Source organism: Pseudochaenichthys georgianus, chromosome 15 (assembly GCF_902827115.2).
Source record: "Pseudochaenichthys georgianus chromosome 15, fPseGeo1.2, whole genome shotgun sequence".
NCBI lineage: Eukaryota > Metazoa > Chordata > Actinopteri > Perciformes > Channichthyidae > Pseudochaenichthys > Pseudochaenichthys georgianus.
In genome coordinates this window covers 27,912,045-27,925,381 of record NC_047517.1, presented here as the reverse complement: position 1 = coordinate 27,925,381, position 13,337 = coordinate 27,912,045, and the positions used below count along the sequence as shown (strand labels likewise).

The window sequence follows — 13,337 nt, the reverse complement described above, 5'->3', positions numbered from 1 at the left end:
TATATGTATATACATGTTTTTATAGATATTTTTATATAGATTATATTTTTTACTCCTCTGGATTACTGCGAAACAGTATTTTGATCTCTCTGTCTGTACTCACAAACGGAAAGATTGACATTAAAGCTGACTTTGACTTCAATGAGAGGCCTACTGGCCACAGAGACAAAGTGTCCCAATGTCTTTCACATACAGTGGTGCTCAAAGAGAGACAAACTCAATATAACCACAAAGAAATGCAAAAAAGCTACAAAACAACACAAAGAGACTCACAAAAAACCCACGAAAACTGACCTAGAAAGAACTAAAAACAGACACAAAACGACTACAAAGAGATAAAAATAACAACAAAACAAAAAGAGTTTAACTACAAAGTCTGTGTGTCTAGCTCCAACGTATCCTCCTGGGACCCAGCCCATTGAAAATGTCCACTGTAGTGGACATTTTGTTAACATGGATCTCCTTTTACTCTTTTGAGCTACTCTATCAATCCCTGATGTACTATACAGAGGACTTCCTGGTCTTTCCCGTGACATGTCATTGGTTAGAATTGCATGCTGGGAAGTTTCTCTTTCTTTTCATCCAAAATGGCTGGCATACGAAAAACAAAATGTTATAGAAGCAGGAGGAGAAGTCAAATATTGTTGAATAATTTTTACCATGAAAATCATATATATTCTTGTTTATTAACATGTGAGGAACTATATAATTAGTTCTGAAAGCAATTAAATAATTCAAGTTTTCAAATAACAGCTCTTTATGACTCAATATTGTTGCAGGAGACGGAACTGAAGCAGACATTTTCTGCACCAGATAGTTAAGGGAGATTCAGATTTGGAGCTCTCAGATGATGAGAGAGGTGAGGCTTTCACATCTGGGATAGAAGAGGGTCAAGAAGAAGGGGGGGGGGGGGAAGATGCAGGATGCTCCATGAGCGCACAGATACAGACAGAGAGACAGATAGGGACGAGCCGGAAAGACGTGGCCTTCTGTGGGCCAAGAGTAGCACGTATGTCTTATTGTTGTTTTTATTTTAAGTGGAGCCATGAAAAATGAGAATTGCCTCAAGAATGCAAGCTTTGTTTCTATGAGCAGGTCAAATGGAGACCACATCCATCAAACTAGTCAAGATGACCTTACAGCCCGTGCTGACTGGAGTCAATGAGGTACTTTCCCACTATCAATCAATCAATCAATGTTTATTTATATAGCCCAATATCACAAATGTTACATTTGTCTCAGTGGTCTTCACAGTGTGTACAGAATATCAGTATGACAATACGACACCCTCTGTCCTTAGACCCTCACATCGTACAAGGAAAAACTTCCAAAGAAAACCCAGTTTAAAGGGAAAAATGGGAGAAACCTCAGGGAGAGCAACAGAGGAGGGATCCCTCTCCCAGGACGGACAGACGTGCAATAGATGCCGTGTGTAAATTGAAAAGATAATACATTTGCAACACTACATTGATTACAAAGTCTTTGAAGATCTGGAAAGATTCACCAAAAACCAAACTAGTTTTTCAGTGACCAAATAAACAGCAATGTTCAGATCAATTACTTATTTATATTTTAAATAAAGGTGAATGTATTATTGTATTAATATCACTCTATAACCATAATATGTTACATAGTCTATCTGTTCATTTTGGCTGTCTTTTCAAACTAATATGGTCCCGACGTCCTCTACAGTGGACATACTGTAACATTTAAAAATAAAATAAAATAAAAAAGTCTAAATTGCAAGATGTTTTTTTAACCATATCACAAAAAAAAGGAAATTGGAAGACACCTTTTTTCCTCGGGTCCCAGGACAAATCTCAGGGAATTGTCTGTGACCAGGAGCTTATTGTATTATCATCCAACCTATCACGATTCTCATGTTATGTCACGTTTTTAGTTTTGTATGTCTAGGTTTGGGTTTATTTTGCTGTTCGGTTCTCCCTATCTCCCTTGTGTAATGTCTGGTCCCTCTCTCTGTGTGTTTCCTCCCGTCGTTAGTTTCCCTGGTGTGTCTAGTTGTCTGATTGTGTTCACCTGTTGCCCTTGTGTTTCTCCTCCCCTGCCCGGCTGTTTCTCATCTCGTGATTACCCCTCCCTGTATTTAGTTCTTGTCTCTTCCTGTGTTCAGTGTTGGTTCGTCTTTTGTTTGTGACTGAGTTCACCGGTGAGTGTTCTGTTTTGTCCAAGTTATTTTTCAATATCCTTGAAATTAAGGTTAATCTGAGTTATCTGCAATTGGGTCCTGCTTCCTTCACTCAACCGTAACACAACCATGCCTGAGTGTTATCCAAAATGTGAAAAAAGGATACTGTATTTATTTTGTTATTGTGCAGCAGAGAATAAGTATACTGGAAATATACAGTCACTGTCTTAAGTGGTCTTCAGAATGCATTTATCTTAAGGAGCTGTCGCTTTCTAACACAGTACAGGCACACACTGAGGTCAGATTAGGAAGGAGACAAGGTGTCTGTGCATGTTAACTATGCACATGTTTGTGACGCTTGTAAGAGTGTAAGGGTATTTACCCGACTGAGAGGCCACTGAGATAGTCTTGGTTTCCACGCTGGCCTTTTTAGGGACCGGCAGGGTGATGGAGGCGTTGGAGCGAGTGGGGCTGACGCTGCAGGAGCGCCCCTTCAGAAGCTTCTTCACGTCGTCCAGCTCCGTCCCTGTAAACCACAACCAAAACAAACAATGTTTTTACAAATATAATACTGCATTACAGTATCTCTAAGCAATATATTCTAGTGCATTACTGTAGTTAAATCTTTAAAAGTCAGCGTTGGAATATACACTTACTCAAGTTGGCCAACCGTAATTTGGTCAAAGTTAAAAATGTGATGATGAAACATAACACTTTTTATTTAATTACATGAACTGGACAAACATATCGCCCTGTATGCAGTATAATTGAGAAAAACATTTGTTTAGGGTGGACAGGAAACTGTAAAAGATATTGAGTTTGTTTGTAATGTGTTCATGTTTTGCATTTTACGATTATTTTACACCTGAACAACATTGCCATAAAACCTAAATAATAACGTAAAATACAGATAGCCTACTGCACTCGGCCTTCTGCAAAAACAATATATCAACAAAACATTCTCGCAGCTTTCTTGTCCATTTGACTAAATAGATTAAGAAAATAACCTTAATTGTGATTTATTAGTACAGTTCATATAGAATTCAAATGTACTAGATATCTCTCTGTCTGATAACTCTTAATAATTATACTGAAATGTATAGAATACAAAAATGAACAATGTAATATGTGTTACTGCCTTGCCTTGCCTTACTCTACCACTAAAAGCAGTTCTTAGTGATACCATTTTTTACTTTTAGTGCCTATATGTGGGTGATAATACTTCATAATGCAAAACATAATGTTTTTAAAAGTGGTGGAAGAAGCAATACAAATGTTACGTAAGTGAAAGTAGCAAAAGGAAAAAGTCTGGAAGTAAAATGAGCTTGAACCATTAAGGTAAGGCAGCTGTTAGAGTGATTTGATTAATGGTTTATTATAATGGAAGCAATACATTTTATATCGTACCTTTTTGAAGTGTAGTGGAAGTTTACTTTTTATATAGGTTACTGCTGGGTAGTTTTTGTGTAAAAGGCGTCATAGGGGTATCCGGTGTTTGTTTCTAAGAGTTTAAGAGTAATTGTTGTTCGCCAATCAATTAATATGTTCCATTGGGAAGTAGTGAACTCCAAGTGTAAAGTAGAATCAAATGGGCTTTACAAATATTGTACGAAATGTACAGTACTATTTCATTCCCAGGGGCTGACATGGGGTGAAGGTGGCACAGAATGACTAAATGTTAAAAACTGTGGATTAAATAATCGCATCATGAATTTATGTCAGCAGGGGGAGCGATCAGCATCTGTAGATCTCTCACTCTCCTCGGTTTAGCCTCAAACGGGCGGTACTGCAAACAGTGACTCATGGGTGCCATTGTTGCCACCACAAATCTGCCCCATTACTTCTTCCCCACACAATGTAAACAAACCCAAGATCCTCCTTGTTTAAATCTCACGCTTTTCTTTGTGCTTCTGTATTGTACATTATGTTGGGGAAGGGCAGATGTGTTACTAATTGATATTTCATGGAGATAAAGGTGAAGGGTCGGTGAGATCCTGTGTTGAGCCAAAGCATTTGACAGTAACGTAACTCTAATTCTGTTCTGAGAAACTGCAGTAAAAGTTGTTCACTACCCATGTGCTCCTTAGAGCGCATCAAATAAAGGTGCTTTCGTTGTTTTATGAGGAATTGGATAACGAACAGTGAATAGATTAATGTGTCTCAAGTGGTCTTACATCTGCTGGCACTGGGAGAGGCGCTCTGTAATCTGGCTCTGATCTCGCTCTCTGGGAAAAAAAATCACACACACACACACACACACACACACACACACACACACACACACACACACACACACACACACACACACACACACACACACACACACACACACACACACACACACACACACACACAATGGACAAAGGAATCCTAATTCAATAAAACAGTAAACCAGAACAATTCAGAGTCAGATGGTTCAGAAATAATGAAGGGAAGAGGTGGGAAGAAATACAACTATTATTAAATACCTCTGCTTTCGCTCCTCCCTCTTTGGGTGCTGGAGCCTGGAGAGAAAACACACAGAAGAAGGGGACAAAAAACATAAACACACACACACAGACACGCCAAGAGGATAAAGCTGGAAAAATACTGTTATAAGAAAGTATATAATCCCATTCACTTACAATAGACTCCATAATCTTTGCGTGAAAACTCTGGGGAGGAATTAGCGCTGGAACTTCCTAGACAAGCAAACACAATGGCAGCAGAGATATTAACAGCGCCCTCGTGTACCTCGGTTTCCTTAAAACTTCTGTTTCAGGCACCCCTAATGCCAAGTTTGTTTTATTAACAGGTTCTCACCATCATAACCTCCTGAGCGGCTGGATGTGACCTTCCTCTCCCGGGAAGATGGAGACAGGCCTCCTGATGAGCCTGCAGTTCTCCTGGTACCGCCAGACGAGCTCGACCTGACCTTTGACACCGAGCTCACGAGATAACTGCCGCCTGTGCCTCCACCTCCTCCACCTCCTCCAGTTCCTCCCCCTCCTCCAGTTCCTCCCCCTCCTCCCCCCCCTCCTCCTCCTCCTCCTCCTCCTCCTCCTCCTCCTCTTCTTCCATACCCCTCTCCATCTATGAAGATCCCTCCTCCATCACCTCCCGAGGAGTCTCCCCCGAGGTAAACTCCCGAGGAGGAGCTGAAGCTGCTGGCGTTCACTCCTCCAGAGGCTGCAGGGATGAGGCATACAAGCTATTTTTATTTTTCCTGAAACTGAATCACCTCCACAGGACAGGAATATTCCTGAGTCATGAAGGGTTAGGATTTTAAGTGCTTTTACATACTTGTGTTTGACATGAGAATTCCCCTTTAATGCTATATTTTTACTTATCATCTTTTACAACTCCAATACATGCCAGAGGGAAATATTTCGCTTTTACTGCCCTATATCTATAGGGACTTTACCAATGTGCTCATACAAAACAAAGCTTTTTTTCTACTATTTTAGTATTGTTTTGTTCTCTTTTTTTTTATTCTTCTACCGACCTTCCAAAGACCACAGGCAGAGAAAAGCAATTTGCTCAAACCTGTTACAATACATCTCTACTTGTTTATTTAAGGGTAATGAGTAATGACACATGTGCACCTTCCAAGTATAAAAAAAGAAACCTAAGATACGATATGATGCATTGCGCATTAAACTAACTAACACTATACAGTAGTGGTAAATGATTATAGGGGTGTCTAATAAGTATTGCGCTTGAAGTCTGGGTATTAAATCAGATGTAAGAAAGTTCACATGCTTAGACAAGACAGGGTCATAAAAGTGACATGCTATGTATACCCCGTGCCACAAGATCAAATTGCACTCTTATAGGAATTTCCCGGAAAGATCTAGTAGACACTTGTTTGTCTGAAACAACTTGATTCTGATTTGCATGTAAAATCTAATCTGGAACGATATTAAGACCGAAAGCACTGATCCATATATCAAACTATTTAGTTGTTGATTTATTATGGGTAACTGTTCTATCCGTATGTATTTTATACTAACTTTATACTAACCTCTAGAAAAAAATGTAAATCATATTTTCCTTTTTAAATGATTGCTGGGTTTATGTCTAACTATTGGAAAATCTAGCACAACATTTAAAAAATATATAATAATAATAATAAAATAATAATAATAATGAAATAATAAAAATGATTAAATAACCAAAAATGTAGTTAATAAAAAATAATAATAATAATAATAAAAAAATGGAAATTACATTTGACAAGCTGGTCTCATTTCTTGTTTTCCATACTTTTGCATTCAAACTGACAAAACTAATCAATACTTTCCCTTAATCGTATTTAATCTTCCGTTAATTAGCTAATTATTTACATACCGCCATGTAGTGTACTTTATTTGAAAGATCTTTAGTGCTTAAAAACATAATTAAAATGTAAAACAACGGAAAGTGATGTGAAACAAATCTAAATGAGTACTTCTCTTTCTTTTTTTACTGAGGAAACAAAATAAAAACATTCAGCTTCTCAAAATGTGTCCCAAGGCAAAACCCACAACTTCCCAGTTTTAAACCATGAGTGGAAATGTGCTCTCACATGAGGAGAAATAAGTTCCACTGCTGTTCTGGGTTAAGACATTCTTCTCCAAGCCCAGCCCTCCAGCACCGCTGGACATATTCCTGTGATTTGATCCGCTGGTTCCCTCTAGCAACGAGAAGACACAAAGCAAAACACGAGGAAGCTGTTACTCAACGGGTAATTCCTTCATAAATGCTGGGCTATAATCATAGCATTATGTGTTAAGTTTATCATCAAGGCAAGCATGACTGGAAGAAAGAGAGACTCACTTGGTGGCAGAGAAGACAGTCTGGTGTTGGAGGTGACTGTTTCTGTCACAACTGAGCACATGAGAGAAATTAGACATAATTTCTGTATGGAGAGAGTTATCAGCAGTAACCTAGTGGGCGGGTGTTGAGTGACTGGCATGATGACGGGTTTTACGCCTCTGGAGGTTAACTAATGTGACTTCGATTGATATGATGATACTCATATGATGACGGTGCTGACGGATTTACCGCCTTGTTGCGCTGTAGTTAACTTTAAATAACTTCTTCTAATAGAGGGTTAACACAATTACTAACAGCTTTAAAAAAAGATAACACATCTTTCCTTAAGAGTGCTAAATATATTAGTAAAGGCCATTAACATTAGTGTTTAGCCTCATACAGCAGGACAGTTGCTTTGGATCATTCAACCTCTAAACTATAGGATAACACTCAGTTTAATTAAGTTATTTACATATTTAAAAAAGAAAATGCTTAAAAAGTGAATAATGTAATCCTTATAAGAACCCTTACTCAACAGTGATAAAGCCTATTATTAATGACTCACTAAATAGGTATTACTGCAGACTTGATGGATTATGAGAAAGTGAGACCTTCCTGGCCTAAAGTAACCTTGACTGTAAATGAGTCACCAGACAGATTTTCAGCAACAGCGCAACCTAAGAAAATCCTCCTATCAATGGTCTATAACTATGAAATAAAGCATTAGTCCCGTATATAATTGATTATCCATTTAAAAGTCTTTCATCGCATATTTTTCAAGATCTTTATTCTTACTTCTCTTAACTTTGTAAAACACCAGAAAAATGTGTTTGATGAATTGCCCTTTTCTATTTCAAAAATCTCCATGCATTTATTTAATTTGAAATACTAATGTCAATGTTTTGTATCATGTTTCCATATTCTTTATTTCTGTTTCTGTAAAATCCCTTGTATGTGAACACCTACTAATAAACCGGGTTCTGATTCTTATCGAGCTTTTATAAAAAATGCTAATTAAAAAGCGATACTAATGTTTCTGAATGTATTTAATAACGTTTTTCAGTTTTGAAAGATTAGCCTGTCATATTACATGTAAGACTTTTCTGGGGGGGGGTCAAAGGTTGTTTTTACTTTAACCAAAAAGAAAAACGTCCCTTTCCCTCAGAACGTAAGGCTTTATCTTGCTCCGCTGTCATGTAGATGGTTAATTTGTTATCATAAGACATGAAGCAACAGCTCAACAGTTTTAAAGAATGTCCTGGAACATCTCCAGTCAGTTAGTCTTTGTGCTGAGATTTATTTTATGTTACAATACTATTCTAAAGGTCAATATCCTAAACTTAACTTTTGATTAGTGTGTTTGTCCCTTTTCTCTCAGAAGGCAGTTAAACCGTTGACAACATATAAACAAAAGGCCTCAAATTCAACAAATAAAATGTGTGCTAATCATGTCATGTTTATAATGAAATGGGTACGAATAACACCTTCAGTCCACTAGGAGGCGTCTTGTTCTCAGCGTGTTGAGTTTTAATGGTTGCAGATAATGTAAATTCCAATACAATTTCATGCTGCCTAGCTCCTGTCCTCCCACTCCTCTTCCTTTGTATCCTTCCTTTTAGGGACGTGTGTGTGTTTCAGAGTCAAGGTTAAACACTAAAGATGATCATGCTTTTGCTTCTGTTGCTCCTCGACTTTGAAACACTCAACAAAGTCAGAGTGAAGCCAAATTGGGGCATAAAAGTAATCTTAAATTGACTTGTTTGGCTTTCTTTTAAATGATCTATCAACTTTGTATATTGTGTCCAAACCAAATTATTGTTCTATCACCGCCTTTCTTCTCTGACCTTCAAATTCTTTTTTTAAGTACTTTGTACCAACTGGTTTGAAAAGTGACACATGTTCAAACTTAACTAACCTTCTTTTAGAAATGACATAAAATAGGGGAAGAACATGGGGACACCAGGATGGGTGATTATATGTTTCTCTGAGTTTCTCTGAGTCAAACATATAATCAAGCGTTTTCTTGGTTTCACCATACCCCTCTGTGTCAAAAGTCATTAGGCCAAGTGGAGCCAGTTATAACTTTAGGAAAACCCAGAGGATGACTTACACCCTGAGAGCGAGGATCAGAAATGGAAACTGACACCAGGCAAGGCATGCCATTTTGTTAGTGATAGTAAGCCACCAAAAAAAGAAAGACAAAAGCATCACCCAAGAAAGTTCAGAGGGTTTTGGCCTTTAGATGCAGAGTAACACATTGCCAATCTGTCTTTGAACTTTAATCTTGTATCATTTTTGTATATACCGTGTTGTTTATGGAAAAGTTTCCATTTTGTTTGCGTGGCCAGAGCAGTTGTGTGGCGTTTCTAAACTCTGCAAATAAAAACACAAATGTCTGCATACATCTGAAGCTACAGGTGTGACATTCTTTTCTTTCTTTCTTTTGTGATTTGGATGAACCAACCCTTTACCTTGTGTTTTTCCAGTGGACTTGTTTCAAAACTTCAGAAATAAATTCAGAAATCTCACCCCTTTCTCCTGACAAGCCTCCTGAGAAGTCGATCTGTCTTGTTAACTCGTCCATCCCATTTTATCTGGTGAGATGATAAAATGTTGACCACTGTCATGCATGTTCTCTGCCAACTGTCAATAAAAGTCTGTTCATTTCTTCACTGTGGTTTAAAGGATATTTAGTAAACATCTGATGGGGAAAGTAAAACGTTATTCTAGGAATGATTTGGGTTCAAGACCAGGCTGCTTGAGTCTAATGTTTACTGCATTCATTGGAAATGTCATTCCACTGGAGACAGAAAAATGTCACATGATCATATTTTAGAAACCAAAATCTAATAAGACAAAGTTTTCCTTTAAACATTCTGATTTGACTGATCTTAAAACATGAATTCCGCAGTAGGCGTACAATAGATCAGGTACACAACGTCATCTATACAGTATTTAAAAAGTGTTGTTTAACATTGAATAGTGCATTATCACAATGAAGGATCAAGGAGCTATAAAGCATCGTCTATAGATTTCAATAGATTTCAATCGGATTCACTTTGTGTCTTTGAAGACTAACAACAGGACAAAAGGGTCCGGTGAATCACTGCACAGCTCTGAAAGATCATCCTCTCACCACACCCTGCCAGCCAGGGACATTTGACAGCATGTGCTCTATTTACTGCACCATCTAACCTCACTTTTTCAAATTTAAAAAAACTTAAATAATCCGAAGAATGGATTTTTTCTATTTTCTTCAAATCCTGAATCACCATAATGTTCAAAGTTCGACAATCGTGAAAAAACTTTAAGTGTCTTCCCTCGCAGAGAAAAGCAAAACACAAGTGAAAGTGAATAAAAACAACATGTGTCAAAAACACTTAGGCCTACTTCCTACCATAAACACATTTATTATTGTATATCCTGAAAGTAATCTGATCAGCAAATATAAAAGCTTGGTGAAGCTGGTGTTGCAGCCAGGTCAGTTCCTGGCATATATTTTTAGAGGGATGTAAATAGCACAGCAAAAATAAATGTAAAAGTATCCTGAGATCACTATAACAGACTGATTCTATACCACAGGAAGAAAAGGGATCCTGTAAACTCCCTAGTGCTTAACAGACAACCTATGAAGTACTTGTTGCTTTCTTTATGGGACTTTGCGCAAATCCATCCAACAAATCATACAACTAAAGCCAAAAAAGTAGCTCGACAGCCCATCACCAAAGTCCCAGAGTGCAGTTAGTTAGAGCAGAGATGCAACAGCCAGGTGGGAAGAAACCCCCACACCATCCAACATAAACAACTTTTTTATATAAAAAAAAGTCTCCAGGATAGTCCAGTGTGAAATCCATACCTTCAGCCAACTCGAGAAACAAACAATCAAATCCGGGTTCCTCTCAAGATGGAGCGACTGTTCGCGTCCACGAGATAGATAATGTGTTTATACCAAGTTGACGCGCGGGTGGGATGTCCTTCTCGATCCTCGGTCCCTTTGTGCCTTTTAGCTCAACTTTCCCTGGCAAGTTAAAACAGAGACTTGGGCATAGGTCCCAGCCGCGCCCATTGGCAGGCAGGTGTAGCAGACGGCATGAAAAGTTGAATTTGGAATAAGAAGAACAACGCCTGAGGGAACCAATTAACTTCACTCGGCTCTGCTGACTCCTCTCGACAGATAGGCGACTTTGAAAAAGAAAAAGTGGTGAACTCCTCCCTTCCTGCAGCAGTCATCACTTTTCGAACTGGCAACGTTTTGTGAGGAGGTGGGAAGGAGTGATTTGGGAGGTGTGTTTTTTTCTTTTTATGGACTGGATCTTTCAGGGTCCGCTGTTATTGTGTGCAGCAGATCCATGCAGCGTGAACACATCTGGGGCTCACAATGGAAGTAGAAACAGATTTAAACTACATGGTTTTCACACACTGTGTAGTTCATAGCCAAAAAGTATTATTCTGAACACATTTTCTGTGCAAAAGCATTAAAACACACAATGCTTTTTTTAACTCACTTCCAGGTTTTTGAACAAAAGTCTGATCAGCATGTTTGTGCAGCTGTTGAAGGATCAGATTTCTTTACTCTGAGAATGAAAATAACACCCCCTCAGGAGCTGTTTTTAACCCTCTATGATCATTATAAAAGTTCCCTATCCATTCATTTGCATTTATGCAATTTAATTTTGAGCCAAATTGGATGCTTTATTCCTTTACTGGCAGCCACAAGCACCACCAAGATCCCTCACCCACCACACCCTGTGTAGACATCCACCCACTGTGACTCACAGCCAGCATGACTCCAATCTGCTCAAATGATGGAAAACAAATGGCCCCAAGCACAGTGTAACGGAGGAGGAGCTGCTCTGCTCACATCAATGTGCAAGCTTAAATAATGCCAAATCTAACAGAAAAGGGCTGGTTTAACAAAACAGATTCCAGGATGGTGAAAAAAAGGAGTTGACTGGCTTGTGCAGACCTTTTGTCCTGAAACACACTCGTGTTTGTGTTGAGGATAACAGCTCTCCCACATAAGGGCTTGTGTCTCTGGGACAAGGATTTGTTTGTTTAATATGTGCCAAAAATGAGTAGACAGCAAGTGTGGTGCATAGCAGAGAACGTAATCCTTCAGGGTTTGTAACATGAACACAGTTATTATGGAGTGTGGACGTGAATCTTGGCAGTACTGGTGTTGTAAAGAAACCACAAGATCTTTACAGATGAACATGAAGACCTCACTCATCATGCTGCATTACAAAAACTGATGGAATAGATAACTTTTCTTCTGTGGTTTATAAAGGTATCTGTTAGCTTTATATGTGTCTGCTCAAACCTCCCGCGGGCAAAACTTTATTCTAGTCACGTTTTTTTTTAATTTATTGTAAAGTGTGAAAGATAACGTATAGGAAACTCTAGAGACTAACTCAACTTTATATGTTGTGTTGAGAGCTTTAAAGAGACAAAGCTGAGGTTCACTTCATGGATCTCCTGTCTTGTTCCAAGTTAAGCTGGTTAAGATAACACATTCCAGGAAGGCCCTTTTTGTGTGGCCTCACAAAAGATTTCATCTGGATTTATTTACCTGAATACTTGGCTGAGAGAAAGTGATGCAGGCACATTTTTGGACAGCATATGTAAGGATTAATTTGTTACTTCTTTTCAGTGACCTTTGTTCTTTTCTACTCTCCTGCTTATCTAACAGTTAACTCAACCTGCACTAAAACAAGATTTGGGCACAGAAAGAAGTTATTGTACTATACATGTTTTGTATGGCCTGTGTTTATATATAATTATTAAAAACAAAAAGCTGGTTCTTAAGACTACACTCTTTCTGTTGGTGTAAGTTTGCTCTGGTTTGTCACTATTTCCATCGTAATGAACTACTATTGTTGATTTATTTTTATTTGTGTGTTTAAGTTCACTTTACCATATCAACTCAGGCACATCCTGCAATATTAGATTCCAATAAGGCAGTGCAGAAAGGTCATGTGCAAAACATTATTTTACAGCTCTCTTTTATCAATATCCATTTAGAAACCAATCACATTTTTGCAGATAAGAAATTGGCACCACATAAAAGGAACATTTCCACAACAGACAGCAGATAGAGAAACAGGGAAAAAATATACTAACCCAGAATACAAAACACTCTTTCAGCTAAACCAAATCAAGTGACACCACTGCAGTCCACCTCATTAGTCCATGGTATAATCTCATCTATTTCAATAGCAAACTGAGTATTTGATACTGAATTTAGAGGTTTAATAGTATACAGCTGACCCTGATGTGCATCTTTAAAATATGATCAGCCTTCATAAACACACAATGTGGATTTATTTATCTGTGATAAGCAACACCTGCATTATGAAAAGCTGGCATCCTCACTCAGTGTCTCACATAGCCTCTAGCTTCTAACTGTGCTGGAGCA

At 38.2% G+C, this 13,337-nt stretch overlaps 1 protein-coding gene across 2 annotated transcripts in view; it reads right to left on the bottom strand.

The window, feature by feature from the left end:
- The window catches only part of col17a1b (collagen, type XVII, alpha 1b), a 36,478-nt gene extending 25,349 nt beyond the window's left edge, over nt 1-11,129 (bottom strand). Inside the window, exons 1-9 of one of the 2 annotated variants that reach the window (XM_034101461.2) lie at nt 10,779-11,129; nt 9,452-9,516; nt 6,944-6,994; nt 6,693-6,800; nt 4,949-5,314; nt 4,771-4,827; nt 4,615-4,650; nt 4,321-4,371; nt 2,529-2,672 (exon numbers count right to left, since the gene is read on the bottom strand). In XM_034101461.2, the coding sequence (XP_033957352.1) occupies nt 2,529-2,672; nt 4,321-4,371; nt 4,615-4,650; nt 4,771-4,827; nt 4,949-5,314; nt 6,693-6,800; nt 6,944-6,994; nt 9,452-9,506 (868 nt within the window). In that variant the 5' untranslated portion in view covers nt 9,507-9,516; nt 10,779-11,129. The remainder of the gene's footprint in view (nt 1-2,528; nt 2,673-4,320; nt 4,372-4,614; nt 4,651-4,770; nt 4,828-4,948; nt 5,315-6,692; nt 6,801-6,943; nt 6,995-9,451; nt 9,517-10,778) is intronic. The other variant, XM_034101462.2, reaches the window with a different exon arrangement.
- Between the last annotated feature and the right edge of the window lie 2,208 nt (nt 11,130-13,337).